Source organism: Cotesia typhae, unplaced genomic scaffold, assembly GCF_013202065.1.
Source record: "Cotesia typhae breed Kobodo isofemale line unplaced genomic scaffold, CoteBio_Ctyphae scaffold_45, whole genome shotgun sequence".
In the NCBI taxonomy this organism is placed as follows: domain Eukaryota; kingdom Metazoa; phylum Arthropoda; class Insecta; order Hymenoptera; family Braconidae; genus Cotesia; species Cotesia typhae.
This window is the reverse complement of record NW_027423777.1, coordinates 2,143,725-2,160,888: the sequence shown is the minus strand read 5'-3', so window position 1 is coordinate 2,160,888 and position 17,164 is coordinate 2,143,725. Positions and strand designations below refer to the sequence as shown.

The window sequence follows — 17,164 nt, the reverse complement described above, 5'->3', positions numbered from 1 at the left end:
CCTTTTCTCGAAAGAGTATACGGAAAAATGAAAGCTAGTTTATGCGGTGCACGTGCACGATTTATCGGATTAGTAATTAAACTGTGGACTAATTAAAATCAGGTTTTCTGATGTACTCTCCCCTGTCCCCTCCTCGTCGCCCCCACAGTACACCTTTACTTAGTCTTTAATTATTTTCTTTGTCTTTTCTTACGCCCGCATGTAAAGCTTTTTCTCTCCAGTTGTTATTGTTCTAAATAAACTTTATATAAAATTAATATTCTTCGGCATACTCCGCGGTCCATAAATTCTTCGGTTACTTTAGCGGTAATTATTCCCGCCCGGTCAATTGATGGCACACTTGAATAATAATAGCCCGATTGAGAAAACGGTCAATATTAATACCGGAGCTCAAAAACTCCATTAGCATATTGTTTAAATGCGCGATAAACTATGACCAATATCATTTTTTTTTTTTTTTTATTATTATTTTTGTTTTTTGTTTTCCCGGGCTTTGTTTTTTATTTCCCGGTGCCTTTCGATGCTTTGGTCATTCGACGTTAAATTAAAAACATAAATTTATCTCAATGTCCAAACTGTGCGTGTATATAGGTATATATCGGTTTATTCTAACAACGAAAAGTTTGAGCTGTTGCCAGTTGTTTTTCGTTTCATTTATTTCCACGACTCTTTTTCATTAATTTTATTTATTTTATTTATTTGTGTATCTATTGTAATTTTTTACACTAGAATAAATATTTTTAAATGAAGATTAAAGTGTAGAAAAATTCAGCTGTTTATTTGTTTTTTTATCTCTGTCTTTATAATTGATAAATATAATAAAACAATTGGGATAAATAGTTGCCAGAATTTTAGTGAGAGTAGTGTTTATGATTATAGGTATAAAAGCGGTGCCAATAATCTTACGGAATTTATTGGAGTCGAGCCAAGCAAAAAACGAAAACGACGGACATCGTTTACTCCACAAGCTTTGGAACTTCTCAATGCACACTTTGATAAAAATACACATCCTACTGGTGAGTATTTTTATTTTAATTTTGAACTTTGTTTGGTTGAAAAAAATTTTTTTGAACAATTTTTAATAAATAAATAAAATTTTCTAATTTCAGGTAACGAAATAACAACACTAGCGCAACAATTAGGCTACGAAAGAGAAGTAATAAGAATTTGGTTCTGCAACAAGCGGCAGGCTCTAAAAAATACAGTGAGGATGATGTCTAAATAAATGACTCTAAAGACTGCAAAATAATGAATAAATAACAATAATTACAATAAATCTAATCCCGATCCCAAAAGTAATTTAAAAAAATTAAAAAAATCCTTGACAAGATACCAGACAACTAATGAAGAAAAAAAAATGGTGAATTAAATGCGTGGGACAATTGACAGTTGACATTAAATGTTAATCAATAAATATAAAATATCGGGACTCATTACGCCGAGGCTGTGGCATGTCAGATGTCAGCAATCTTAACGTTTTTAGTTTCAACGTTTCGAACTTGACTTCTTTGCGTCTAAGTATTTGCCTATGCTGAACAAATAAAATAATCATAATTACTATTAATTATAACACAATTATTATTAAATATTGCATAATTATTGAAATAACAATAATCATAAAATAAAGATCACAAATAACTGTATTGACTTTTGACAGCAATTGTGATTATGAAACGTATACGCGTGTATTATGTGTAAATAGTTAATGACTTACGACTTGTGATTCGTATGAGTAGAGCTAGAATTTAATTATGTTTACTATTAAATAAAATAATATTAAATTTAATGATGATGCAGATGACAAGTATTTATTAACAACTTGTTGCTTCGGTGATACCAAATGACGGATTGCGTTTTTATTTATTTTTTAGTAGAAAATATTATTTTTAAAGTAAAAATTAAATCATTTTTTTAGAAAGATATTTATCGAAAAATGTATTAATATTAAAAAAAAAAAAAAAAATAACAATTTTAGTGATATTTATTTTGACCAAAATTGCTCTCAAAATTTATGGTAAGAATTTTTTTAACAATTTTAAATTAATCAAAAATTTTTATTAATTTTAATTTAGTAAAAAAATTAAATTAACAAAATTAATTGAATAATGTTTGTTAGGCTTTAAATAATTTTAAAAATTAAAAAAAAAATTCCAGGGTATTAGACTTTATTAGTTTATAAAAGTAAAAATATTAGCACTGAGTGTTTATTAATAAAAATAATAATAAATGCAATGCGTCCGCTGGGTATCAATTTGACTCGACGTCCAGGCTCAAAGACTCTCTAGGATAATTACGCCAACATAAGAGTAAATATAATATAATATTAAATAAAAATTAAAAGATTAATAATATTAATATTAATATTAATAACACTTAAGTGTCGATTTAAATCTAAATCGTAAGGTATAAAGCGCAATAACTTCTGTGAAAGTATATATTACTATATTTAAAATGAACTTTTCATGCACTATTAATCATCTATAAATCTCGACTCAGCATATGAACTAAGGACGATGATATGTGAACAAATATAAATAAATTTACGAAGCTAGTCCAAAACTACTATCTGCCATACGATTTAATTATTCATTAATTTTTATTTACCTCTATTTTATTGTTATTACCTAATTGTATTTTGAGAAAGTGTAAGAGTAGGTTTACTTTATTTTTATATTTTAGATTTAATTATTTTTTTTTTAATCCATTTTTTCGGAGGATTTTTCACGGATTTTTTGGTAGCTATTAAACATTCCAGTGTAATAATTTTAAGAATTTTTTTAAATATTTTATCAAAAATAAATTTTTGTTGGGTTGCAAATCATTTTATTTAATTTAAATAATGAATTTATTGGAAAATTTGTTAATCAAATGTTTAGAAAAATTAATTTTAAAAAATTGAAAAAATGATCAAAATCGAGTGTAACATAGTTTGCAACCCTACAAAAAAATTTTTTATAATTTTAATTTAAAAAAAAAAAATAATAATAAACTGGCTGAAAAAATGTTACCAAATAAATTCCGAGTAAATAAACCGATTATGGCGATAAAAAATCACTGATAAGTGTAATCCTTTGTATATAATAAAAACTAGGTATTGTAATAAAAGTACCTTTAATATATTATAAATATAAATAATAAAAAAATATATTGGAGCTATAAAATAGCAAGACATATGCAAAGAAAATTTACATGGTTGATAAAGTCACTGAGGACTTAATTAGTGTAACCTAAATAAAAATAAAAGCAGCGTGTATAATAAATATATAAATGAAAAATTCAAAATTCAAAATTTGGATCTTTACCAGAGAGTTATTTTGGCTTTTTGATAAACAAAAAAAAAATAAACGTTTGTACAGAGATGTTCTGGTTATTAAATTTTGTTATGCGACTAAAATGTATGTAGATCATGTGTATTTTCTTCGTAAAAAATTAACTTGTAGGCTCATTATAAGATAATGATATGAGTATTAAAAATTATAAATTCAACTCACGTATTTATGAGTGTCATACTTCTAGGAGAAATATTAAGAAAAAAATAAAAAACAAAATTATTATTATTATTATTATTATTAATTATTAAAGTAATAATTAAAGTTTCGTAACAATTTTCAGCGGCAGAAATTGTAATATTAATAATAATAATAAATAATACAATCGTCAATAATTCATCAAATCACTTACATACACATTGTACATAAATATATATTTAAATAGACTGTTACACAATATTATAAAATTAATTTAAAAATTATAAAAAACAAATCCTCTCTTTACTATGTTATAGTTCCTTATTCATTTTTTTATTTTATTTTATTACTTATACATAAATTAATATTATGGATGATAATATAAAGAATAATTAATTCATTAACTCATAGTTATAATTATTATTAATTACCCTTTTTATTTATTTTCCTTTTAAAAGAAGCTAAAAATCAATTCTTTATTTTTTTACTTTAAATTTAAATTTTGGGGAAAAAAATGGAAATTGCTCAAAATTAATAGGAATATTTCTCGTAAAAAATTTAATTTTTTATAAAAAAAAATATCTGCTTCTTTTATTGAAAGTATAAATTTTATCATTTAAAATAATAAAAATAAATGTATATATCTTAAAATTGTAATGATTTTTGAGAAATTTGGAACACTAGATCTGAATAGTTAATGAAAAAATACAATTTTAGCTAGTTCGATTCAGATAAATATTAATATTCACTAAAAAATGCATCAGCAAGAATCAAACGGTGATAATAATTTTATCAGGTGAATTATAAATTACTTTTCAATTGAGAAAATTATTGGGTATTATTTAAAGGCATTTATAAAATTCAAATTTATTATTTATAGCGGTTTAAAAGTTTTATTAAATCAAGGTAAGTTGGTTTTATTGGAACGCGATGAATTATTAATGGATCCCTTTATTCACGATAATAATTGTTCGATTCTTGCGAGGTTTTAAGGAAGTAAAAATTTCAGTTGCATAATTTACGGTTCATATGAAACAACTTGGAATAATGCTTATTCAACGTACGGATGTCTATTAATTACGTTATTAATACGGAAAATTTACAAATTGAGTGCATTATTTAGAGCAGCTCAACGAGTCTTATTAATTAAACTTCGCGATTGTTGATTAATAAAGTACGAAGTTTATTTTAATGGTGGCATGGTAATTTTATAATTAAAGCCGTTTATTGAGAGGATTTTTAAATTTAAATATCAATTTTTTTGTCAGCACCTTTTGAGTAATTTTAAATCATATTTATGAACACTGGGGTAAGTATACAGGGGTAAGTATACTCATTTTTTAAAGAACTATACTACTTATTAATGATTTAGAGCTTTCAAAAAAAATTGAAAAAAATTTTTTGTATCTTTATAAATTATTTTTTCTTCATTTTCTAAATTTCCGAATTTTTTTTTTAGTCTAAAATTTTTTACTTTAATCTCACCAATTTTTTTTATTAAATCCGCCCACAAGTCAATCAAAATTATTCCGACATATCAAAAACATATATTTATTTCTCCATCCTAAATAATAATCACAAAAAATTTCCACCTAAAGTTTTCCTAATTATTTATCATGCCCATTTTCCCTATTATCAACGAGCTCAAAGTCAGTTTTAGGATCGACCAATCTAACTTTCGAAACTTTTCCCGAAAATTCAATGACTCCATAGCAAACAACGCCCACTATCAAAATTCCAATGAGTACGTACAACTTAGTGCTGGTACACAAGTAAGAGCTGTAGGAATAAGCAACAACAGAGCCGGTGGCTTCCCACAGCCGGAAATTCGAGTAAGCTGCTTCTTCCATCCCAGGAAAGAGGATTCCGCTTAAAGCTTCAACAGATCAAGGAAATTACCAACAAATCTATATCTTACCGACGTTCTATCTTATCATCAGCCGGTACAAAGTCTAACTACTTCCTTGTCCGACTGTTTGATAAAGCAGAACTCTAAAAGTAGATAAATTAATGTTGCTATTTAAAAGTTACCATTAACTTGGACCAGCCAGATCGCATCGCAAATTCCCCACAGTCCCGACATCAGGAAAAATATCAACCCTTGCTCTGGCGTCGGCTTCCAGTAGAGAAGAGCGACTATTATCAGCAAGTGGAGCAGGAATGCAAAGGCAACCACTGGAATTCTGCCTGTTAATTTTACGATTGACCCTGTCGCTAAAGCTGCGATTGCATTCGCGACTCCGTAACAAATCATGACGTAGCCTATGTTGCTTATTCCGTAGGCACATGACACGAACGACTAATTAGTTTTTTTTTATCATTAAAAATATAATTATTGATTTGAAAAGAAATTTAAAATTTTAAACAATTTTTATTTTTTAACAGAAAAAATAAAAAATTTTTTTTTATCAAAAAAATTCCTGAGAAAATTGTTTAAAATTTAAAACATATTTTTTGTTAAAAAAAAACAAGTTTTTTTAATGTAAAAAAAATTTTTTTAAGTAAAAACTCACAGCATTGTAATCAGCAAATAAAAAAGCTTGTTCAGCGCCGATGAACATCGTGATAGGCAAGATAAGCAATTGTCGCTTTTCTTTGAGCAACTTAAGCGTAACTGCCAGTAATTTAAGCCCCGATTGTCCAGTAGCTGAGCCAGTTCTCCCTTTATCATACCTGAAACATAAAACAATTGTTTTAATTAATTAATTTTTTCTTTAGCAACAAATTAATGTTTTGATTAATAATTTTGATTGTTTTTATGAATATCTATTTTTATTTGTTCGTCGGATGAGCAGCTCCGCGAGTAGAGACTTGAGGTGATGCTAGGATTATTTATGAGCCTGATTAACATGCGCTTCGGCGGACGCTAATACTAATACTCATAAATTAGTGATGAATAATGCCGGATGATGATAATGATTGATTGTATTATTCTTAGAGATAAATTAGCAACTGTGTGTTCGGTTATATAATGGCAATGCTAATTACTTTGGAATTAGCTTCCTTCTTTGCTAATTGAGTTTTTTATTTATTAAAAATTATTAAAAAATAATAAGTGGAAAATATAATGTTAAATGAAGGGTCCTTTTTCTTGATCTGAGCGTTGAATTTATTATCGGTTTTATTTCAATGAGGATAATAAAATAAATTTTTAGATTTTAGATCCGATTCAAAGTACTTACTTTGAGATTAAGGCAAAAATTTTATTTTTATTTAAATTATTACAGATCCTAATTTATGAAAAAATTATATTTAACCTTTTTATAGAAAATTTTATTGCCTAAAAAAAAATTTGCAATTTAATTTTGTCTTATTTTACTTTCTTTCTTCAAAATATTCAAAATACTAATTTTAAAGAGAATCCTTTAGTCTACAAGATGAAATAAAATTTTCTCATCATTATAATTGTTTTAAAAATTCTTCTATCATTAATTACAACATCTAAAAAAAATTAAAATATCAAGACAGACGTCGTTAAACATCAAATTTCAAAATAATAAAATATCTAAAATTCCAATCAATAATTACACTAATAAATTACTTTATCAATGTCAGTGTTATCAATGTGGTGAATGACCCGTACACGGAAAAAAGAAAACTCGAAAAATTAGATTATAAATAGTAATAAAAGTGTCCCGTCTTCTTTTTTCCATGTAGTTTGAAAATAAAATAAATAATCATATAGATAAATTATTTTTAATTAAACATTTCATCTATCTGCAATAAATTAAAGTAAACTTCGATCCACATGAATTAATTTACTGTAAATAAATAATTTATCAACACAATTACTCTAAAAATCAATAAACCTACGTTTAACGCTCCTGTATTCATAATTCGGGCTATCAATAAATCTCAAGGCAGTAAATGGAAATTTATTGAAAAAATTTATAAAAATTTATTCGAGCAATTTAAATAAATCTAACAATTGACTGAGTATGTATTATATTACATCGAAAAGCTCTGCAAAAGACAAATCGAGTGCTTAAAACAGTCAATGTTTCAAATTGCATAATAAATTTGTACCTTGATAAAGAGTCGACTCCAAAAGCGACAATCAAAGACGCCAGGACCATGCAGCCAAGATAAATTCCGGAAATTAAATGAATTCGTTCGGGAGCTGGCGGAGCTAAATTTGGATTTTCCTCAACTATTTGGCAGAAATTAGCTCCGCAAATTTCCGATACTTTTGTGCTGTTCAATTCTACTATTGGAAGGTCTTCCTTTCCATATGACAAGACTTGAAAAAATTATTATTGTTATTTATTATTTATTATTTATTATAAAAAAGTTAAAGATAAAAATAGAGAATAAAAACCTGCGGAAGATATTAAATTTCCCCAAACCTGTGCCATTTGATAAAACATAAAAAATAGCCCGAAAAATCGGGTTACAAGAACATCAGCCCTTAGCTCAGATACTGTTGCATAAGCCTCAGCAACCACCGTTAAATATGTGCATTTAGCGCACCACAATGGCCCACCGCCCAAACCAACGGCTAGACCAGCTGGAATCATTGTCATGAACTTCGGGTAAAATTGTGCCGCTATAAACGGAATATATGCGATAAATGACAATGAAATCGTCCATTTACATCCTAACCAACTGCAAAGTACAACATTATCACCTCTAAATATTAATTGTTTAATTATTCTCATCCTCGTAATTATTATTTATCATTATCATTATCTAATAGTAATATTAATTTAATGGAATTTTAATCAAATTAGTTTGAGATCAAATTCTGGCAATAAATTAAAAAAATTTAGCCTTTCAAGAGGACACAACCCCTTGAGGCAGTTGAAAAATAGAAACAAAGATAGCACGACGGAGATTTCTTTTTAAAAACTAAAATTTACAATGCATACCTTATCATGAGTACAGGTAGGAAAATATTACTAAATATGAGGCTGCCATAGATAGAAGCGAGCGTGAATGTCCCTAATGAATCATCAGCGTTTATCGAGCTCTGGAGATTGCTGGCGCCCATGAACGCCGTGAAGTGAATCATGAATGCAATACCGATCATAAGGATGTTTTTTAATATTCTCCATCGCTCTTTTGAATTGAAATTGCTCCTCGTGGCAGCTGCTGTTGCTACTATGTTCGCCATTGTACTCAAGCAATTAACTTTTCACCTTCTGGGAAGATTTTAGTTAAAGAATATCTGGAATATATTTATAAATATATAAACCATAAGCCGGCAGCTAATTAAATGCAAATATTGAGAATTTTATCCGCTAGAGCTTTAATTAAAAATAATAATTAGCTGCTTTAATTTCCGAGAAATTAGGTCACTTCATTTTGATATCCAGGATTTGTAATTTAGCTTCAAGTTAATTATTGTGCAATTTACTATTGCTATTTTCCAACTGAAAAATTTTCCGATCGTTTTATTGTAGCGCTATAATAAAAAATTTATATAAAATTTGATGGACTTTTAATTAATTACACCTAGATAGTATTTCAATTGAAATTTCAACATTTAAATCAATTTGATCTTTAAATTGTTTGAAAATAAATTGATAATATTTTTTTTATTGTTTTAAAAATTTGTTTAAACTTTGAAATTTTATATCTCCTTCCAGAAGCATTTTATCTTAATAATATAGATAATTCAAAAGTTTGAATATTTATAACTTAAAAAAAAAGTACACTTAAATCCATTGAAGTATCATGATATAAAACTGTCCAGGAAGTATCTCATTACACTTGACCCTTTTATATATAACACTTTATACTTATTGAAGATAACTTGTCCCGAAAACCCAGCATTTCAATGTAACTGTAGCTCCAAGTATTCTCTTGGATTATTAATATCTAAATCCACTGTTATAAATAAATATAATAATAATAATAATTGTTGAATTCATTTACGATGAATCTGGTAAGCGTTATAAAACTAATTAATGATACAGAACAATGCAGTAAAAAATTTAATGGCTGTACTAAAGGAAATACAAAAATTTTACCCGCCATAAAAAATTTTACTAGTGAGTTATTTTTTTAAAAACTGCTCAAGCCCGAGAACATTAAATACTTATAACTCAAACTTAAAGCTGTTTGACAATAAAAAAATTTTCTATGAAAATTTGTGATATAATATTTTTAATTAAAATAACGTTCGAGATTGATGCTAATTAAAGAACTTCAAGTTTGAAAATAACCTTCTTTGGTAAATTTCACTGTTTTAAAAATGCAAAATAAAATTTTAATATTATTATTACTATTATTAATTAATATATGTACCAACAAACGAATGAAAGTACATTATAGCCATAATAAAAAAAAAAAATGAAAGTGCAGTAAGCCCTCATAAAAGTAATCCTATTACATACGTATTTATAGTTTTAAAAATAAATACTCTCACTTAATATAGTCTTTTGACATATGAAAATATATTACACTATATATTTTATAATTATTACAAAGTTGCAAGATTTTTCATTACCAGTCACTAAAAATCCCACATTCAATCAATCAACAATAAATAAATAAAAAATAAAACCAGTAAATAAAAACAAAGTTTTTCAATTACATATCAGACTCCATTACAAACATGTCCTCAAGTTTTAACGGCTTAAGTAGCAACTGATCTCGCGAGTTGAATTATTACTGCTGGTGCAGTTAATAAAATTCATGTGGTTATCTCTCCTTGGACATCTATGATCTAGCGTGGCGTGGAGCATACCTTTCACGTCTACAGATAACTTATTATAACATACATTTATTTACATACCAATAATATTTTCTAGACCAATCTCACTTTAAATTGTCCGGTTTATCATATGAATATCCTGGATACAATATTTTTCTTATTCTCTTAATAATATAAATAACTAGACTTTTTATTTAGATAAATCCGCATAACTCTCGGTCACATTTATTTGCATTATTTATCAAGCTATCAGCTTTGCCATCTCAAGACTGAATAATTAAGAATAATTATTAAGATACAATCAACATTTTAATTGTTTAATTTTTTTTTCAAGCGTCTTTAAAAAATAAAATTATTTTTTTCCAGTCAGAGAATTGATTTTTAAACACATCCAATGCCACAAATTGCAAGTACAAATATTTAATCGTCTCCTTGTAAACTTGATCCTAAATAAACTAAGCTACGTCACTATAGATAAACTTTACTCAATCCGTCTACGAACAGTTACATCTAATAAAATTGTCTCGTTAAATTACCATCAATTGTTTGTACTTATTTATCATAATAAATGAAAAAAAAATTTTTTTTTAAATAAACAAATTTTTCAAAAATTAAAAATTGTCCCTTGAGTTTTAAATAATTTTCTATAAAATCCGATAACGATCAGTCAATTATTTAAAACGTAATAATGGAATGTCAATACTCTACATCTGGACATTCGTCATTACAATCATAAATTACTCAATTGTCAATTTATCTCAATTATCTCACTTGCAGCGATTTATTATCGAATACTTCTACTGATAAATATATGATACGGTAATTACTTGTTTAGAGCTCATCACACTAATACGTTCTGGCATTATCTTTCGTAGCTTCGGGATACGATAAACGATTCAAAATGCTATTTCAAAATTTTTTTGAACACTTTTGACGCAAATTAAAATTTTTCAGGTATATCCTACAGTAAATACGGCATCTACAGTATTAGAAATAGATCTCTAGAACCCCAGGATATAAAAGTAAGACTTTTTTTTGGGTAGTCAGTTCAACATAAAATTTCTTCAAGAACACTTGGTTGTGTCTTAAAAGTTAAATTTTTATAATTTAAATCAGTTTTAAAATGAACCACACACTTTTTGTTCTTTTTGTCCTCTGCTGCGTCTTCGCTGTTGTAAGTTTATTAATTATTATTTTTATAGTTGAGCTTTAAAAGTTTTTTTTAAGTGAAAAGTTATGAAATTCTTAATTAAATTTAGTTTTTTTTTTAAAACAAATTTTTAATTATAAATATTCTAGTTATCATTTTTTATTATCTATTTTTTCTATTCGGTGTATTTATAAGACAAAATGATTTTTTTAAATATAATATATATTATAAATAAAAATTTGAATATTTTAAGGATGTTGCGCACCAGCCGCCGATAATTCAGACGATGATTTCATAATGAGTATCTTTCATTGGGTCCAAGGCTTATTCGCAGCGATAGGAAAGGACTTAAATACTGCCTGGAACGCAACTATCGAATTCCTTACCGGCGCGGAGGAACCACAGATGATGCCAGAAATGAGTATTCAATAATCAATATTATCTTTGTAAAATAATAAAACTTAAGACTGCCAATAATTGCACTATTGTAAAGTTTTTTATTTATGTATATTTATTTTAATACAATTGCTCTATATAACTAACACTCGCATCGATTTCATTAATTGCATATACACGTACACCTCAAAGGCGACTTATAAAAGGAGTTATTATTAAATTAGAGAGCACACCCTCGAGTACAAACGTAAAACGTAAACCGGTTATTTAATCAGATGTATTTCTTATTCTTGACAGGAATTACCAAAGTTTATGAGCAGTAACCTTCATATTACTGTTCAGATATATTATATCGAGAGAGGTAGAATCAGTGTTACATGTCACTGGGAGTGTGTGATCAGATTACATAATCATTCCTTTTATTGTTTGAGTTTAAGATAACTTTTTTGTTACTTTTAATTATAATTTTAATTAAAAATCAATCAAATTATTAGAATTAATTCATTTAAAAATTTTTAATTGACTTTTATTTCTGAAAATTTAATTTTACAGTCATTTTTTTTTTTTTACGTAAAAATTTCAAAAATTAAAAAAATTTTTTTTTTCAAAATTAAAATTTTTTTTTTTTATGGTACGAAAAAAAAAATATAAATTGCATGAGGTTGTCGGGCAGTAAATTTCCTTTGAAATAAATACCCACACGCCTAGACTGTCTTAAAAATATCTAGCCGCGAAAAATCGCGAAATAAAAGAAAAGGTAAAAAAAATTTTTTTTTTTTTTTTTTCAATTCTTTTTATGTACTGTTGTTATTATCTCGACAAAAAGTATTTTTAGATACATTTGCAAAGATAATAATAATATTAATCTAAAAAAATAAATTACAAGGTTTTGTAAAAATTAATTGCATTACATGGATATAATAAGGATTTGCTTGAAGCAATTAATAAATGCATTGCTATCTGAATCTCATAAATGATTTATTTCTGATGACTCGATAAATGCCAACAGACATAAAAAAAAAATCGATAAAATAGAAAAACATTAGAAACGATTAGGTTGGTTATTTATAGAACGAATTGTCGGTGCAAACTTGGCGATAGAAAAATCCATAGCAATTTATCAAGTCCTACCGGAATTAATAGTATCGATACAACTATTCAATTGCTTTTTGTTATTGTTTTTTATGGTGTAAAAGTTTCAGAGTTGGTAGAAAAATTTAATTCATCATTCATTTAAATTATTTTAGTTGAGAAATTTTTTAATTATTAAAAAAAAAGAAATAATCATTATTATTATGATTATAATTATATACCAGAGAAATTTATCGTAGGTATAGACAGTAGCATTGAAACAGAACTTTAATGTCACCGATTCTACAAACAGCTTTGAGCAAAGAAACTTTAAGTCGTCGGTTTCCGGAAGATTAAGGAATATTTATCTTTCGACGAATGTCGGAGTTCCTGTGTAAATACCCGTTTCTTATTTGCAATACTATTATTTCTGGTTCAATGAATATCAATATGTTTACGTAATATACATATAATTTTTGTAGTCAGTTCTTAGTTTTGTTAAAGTCATATTTGATTTTATAAAATTGTTTAAATTTTTTTATTTTTTATAAAATCTATATTATTAAGAGAATAAGAAAACTTTTGTGTCCACGATATCTAAAGATATATTTATTATAAAAATATTATTTAATAAATTTAAAGCTTCTCATTAAAACTGCATTACAATTTGAATTGATAAAAAATTGATGTTATGTCACAGTAAGATCAAATCAAGACTTATATTAATAAATGTAAAGTCTTTTAAAAAATTTTTAAAGCGAGTAAAAAATATCAAACTCGTTAAATTCGAGATTCCCGCAGTAATTCTATCTAAAACATTGCTTTAATTGAAATATGATACCTCTTTTTTTTTGTTCTGACAATCGACAGTATTTTAATCCAGCTCTGTCGAGAATGTCGTCCAGAGATTTCCTTGAGAAGTGAAACTCAAATAGAAACAATAAAAAACAAGATGATATTAATTTCTTGTGAATATTGTAGGAAGCTTTTAGTGCCAGTAAATCACATCAAGATTGTCAGGGTAGTGTGCTAGTGCCAAGGAACGATTAAGTACGAATTAACCAGTGTGTCCATCTTCCTTTTATGAGCTGAGATAAAAGCTACGGTCAGAGTAGTAACTATAAATGTAACTATAAATTGATGGTTTATTTTCTGACAGCTTTAGTTTTGTCCCGAGAGCCTACACGAAGAAGTTTTGGTGAAATTACAGAAAAATCTGGTGAACTTATAGTTTTAGTCTTGATAAGATGTAATTGATAAATTTTTAATATTATTATTGTTAGAAATTTTTAAACTAAAAATTTTGAATTTAAATCAAAATTACATCAAAGAAAATGTAAATTTAATACTGAGCTTTGCAACAAATAAATTAACCAAAATTGTTCAATGAAGAGATATTAATATAAAATTAAAAAAGCCACGACTACATTAAATGTATAAAGTATTTACAAAGCGCTCAAACTATTCCGTAGCGAATTTACATTTATTTATACATGCTTCCTTGATGTTGTGTTCCACATGTTAAACTTTTATGGACTTTGATAACACTCATACTCAGTTCATCAAATAGCTTAATGTTCCGCCTTCAGAGCTTGTTTCTCTTTCCTATCATGGTCATGAATTTATACAAAAAACATTTCAATGAAACTACCGCAAAAAGTAAACAGAAGAATTTTTTATGGAAATTTAATAATTGCACTGATAAGTATCATAAAGTAAATACTTTTGTTAATTTCAAAAGATCAAAGAAAAATTTTTAACTCGAATAAAATTAAACATTTAAAAAAATCTTAATTAAATTTTAGTAAACAAATTCAAAAAATTTAATGACAATTTTTATCAAGCAAAATTTTATTTATTTATCGTTCACAAGTCACACAGTGACTGCAAGGTTGCTAGTTTTTTATTAAATTATTAATTTTGAAGAGAAAATTAGATGAAAAATGAATAAAGTGTTGAAACAAAAAATTTCCATGTGAAGAATTTAGCAAATTAATGTTGTATGTTGTATGTTGAGTGTTGTATGCTCAGTACTTCCCTGGGGGGACATAAGTTTGAAGAACTTTAGTGTCCACTAAAAACAAGGGTCTCGGAACGCAGACGGGTAAATTTTTTTTAATGCCCTCAGGAGGAATCCTTTTATAACAGCGATCCTTACATTGAGTCGCGATTCGCGAGGACTTCTCTAGCACAAACTTTTATTGTTGTTTTCCAGCAACACAAAAAGACAAGTGGAAATTATTTCAGTGTATCAAAATTTAATACTTTTAAAATTTAGCGTTGTTTGCACCGAACAACTTCTTAGGAGCGTTATTTCACAAATGGTTAGATTAAATTACTATTTACCGGCAAACTTTTCTGTTTCTCTTCTCTTATTTTATTTCAAAATCTCCCAAAATTTATTTATGATAGACTAAGTTTTCACCCGTAAGCTCTTTCATTAATGGAAGACTTTTAAATCTCCCCGATATTTTACCCGCAAACTTGCTAGTTATAGCGAGAACATGCGCTATAATTTCATTTGCTAATTAAGAACGTTGGTGTTTATTAAAGCGAGTGCAGCAGGTAGTTAAAATCCTTTAAATATGTGTTACCTTTATATTATCTCTTTTGCGGTGCAATCATTTTAATTTTCCTCCTCATTTTTATCGGCGTTATAATTTAAATTTTTCTTACTTTCGTCGACATTGGAGATTGTACTTGTTACTTAGAATAAGCATTAGCATTTTTATTCGACATTTAACTCAAAGTCGCTACCTAACTCTCGTTTTCTATCAATTTTCATAGAAAATTATTTAGTCAGTTGCGTCGACAAATACACTTGCACAAATTATCTAATTCTATTAAACCTTTTTTGTATACTACAAAAAAATGTCATCCTTCAATTCTAATTTTTTAAATAAATGAATCACTATGTTTTTAATAAAAAAATTAAAATAATTGTCTCATTATCAAGAATTTTCACTCAATAAATATCAATTATTCACCCAACATAAATACATTAATAATAATGATCTCATGAGAGCATCTTAAAGCAAATATGTCCTTTTTACTCCTTGAATTCTGACAAGGCATTACTTCGAGAGTAATTCTCATTATCATTATCATTCTACATTACTAAACTCTAAAATTCAGGATGCCGGAGATTAAGTTGATAGCGCAGACATTTAAGATAACGGTGTCCCAGAAAAAAGCTAAATATTAAATATACAATATTACATTGCAAAGTTCTCAAACGAGGTAATTCAATATCATGAAATTAAATGGAAAAACGTAAATTAAGGGCCATCTTGCCTTCTAAACGCATCCCGATTGACGGGTTATGAAAATTAGCTCTTACTTTGAGAAATAACAAGCCCGCAGAGGAAAATGAGTCAGTTTTTCATGAAATAAAAGTTAATGATGCATAATCATGCACGCGAGGAAAATTTTTTCTCCAGGACTTACTTTGCTTTTATTACCCCTATACTTCCTTTTGAATTGTCCTTTTGACCTTTCTAGCATCCGAGCACAGATATATTTAAATTTAAAAGTTTATAAAACTTTACTCCACGCGGGATAAACAAGTTTTATTTTCATTGCATGCATTATAATTTTTTTTGCATCAAAATTTAATTGAATACATTGGAAATAAAATAGATTTTGAATTTTAATTTATTTGCGCCTTGTTAAAATAATTTTCCATTAATTTTTAATTTTTTTAATTACTTAAAAAAATATTATTAATTAAAAATGAATAATTTCTGTGATTTTTAATTGAAAATTCTAATTTTTGAGTCACTATAACATATACAAATTCCTTCTCAATGAAATTTGATGCAAAATAATTTTTTTTCGACTAAAGTTTCAAAATTTTTCAACAGGTGGCGCTTGGTCGCTACATTTTCTCAATACTAGAGACTTAAATTATGAAATAAATTTTCTTTGACTCTTTTAAAGAGATTTATTTTGAATTTAATAATTTTTTAACCTAATTTTGGTAAAAAATTTAATTTTTAATTAAAATTTATAATTTTAGATTGATAATAATATGTAAAAAATTCCTTAATTAAATTTTATTAAAAAAAATATTTTAGCAGAGAATTCTGTCCTCTAAAGGTCTATTAAATTCCATATTAATTTAATACTGCTACCAATCGAACAATATTAAATATCAGTAATAAATCTGATTCAGTAAATTTGATTCAAGTTATTAAATTTCTGACAAAAGCACGAATTTAAACAATAACGCATTGTTTGAATAAATATACCAAACATGTACATTTACGAAGCTGAAAATAATATACCGAAGCGATTTGGAGCGAATGCGCGGTGTAAGGATTCCGTCCTTGCGAAATAAAAGAGGGGTGCTGGGAAACCGCTTCTAACCGATACGGGAAAACTTAGTTTTAGTATACGCGCGTCAGCATATCGTGCCGGACA

General features: G+C 26.9%; 2 protein-coding genes across 8 annotated transcripts in view; one reads left to right on the top strand and one right to left on the bottom strand.

The window, feature by feature from the left end:
* Pdm3 (POU-domain protein pdm3) overlaps window positions 1–3,161 on the top strand; it is an 81,500-nt gene extending 78,339 nt beyond the window's left edge. For 2 of the 3 annotated variants that reach the window (XM_074257775.1, XM_074257773.1), the window contains 2 exons: window positions 865–1,016; window positions 1,110–3,161. In XM_074257775.1, the coding sequence (XP_074113876.1) occupies window positions 865–1,016; window positions 1,110–1,225 (268 nt within the window). In that variant the 3' untranslated portion in view covers window positions 1,226–3,161. The remainder of the gene's footprint in view (window positions 1–864; window positions 1,017–1,109) is intronic. The other variant, XM_074257774.1, reaches the window with a different exon arrangement.
* Window positions 3,162–3,951: 790 nt separating this feature from the next.
* Window positions 3,952–10,072, bottom strand: LOC141536955 (UNC93-like protein). 5 transcript variants are annotated; one of them, XM_074257776.1, is made up of 7 exons: window positions 9,919–10,072; window positions 8,336–8,634; window positions 7,786–8,072; window positions 7,494–7,707; window positions 5,981–6,140; window positions 5,499–5,766; window positions 3,952–5,343 (listed from the first exon to the last, which is right to left on the bottom strand). In XM_074257776.1, exons 2-7 carry the CDS (start codon window positions 8,578–8,580, stop codon window positions 5,075–5,077), a joined length of 1,443 nt encoding a protein of 480 aa, XP_074113877.1. In that variant the 5' UTR covers window positions 8,581–8,634; window positions 9,919–10,072; the 3' UTR covers window positions 3,952–5,074. The 5 variants fall into 5 exon arrangements, with proteins under 5 accessions (XP_074113877.1, XP_074113879.1, XP_074113880.1 ...); XM_074257778.1 differs by having other exon boundaries at window positions 10,006–10,047; XM_074257779.1 differs by lacking the exon at window positions 9,919–10,072 and adding an exon at window positions 9,806–9,826.
* Window positions 10,073–17,164: the final 7,092 nt, after the last annotated feature.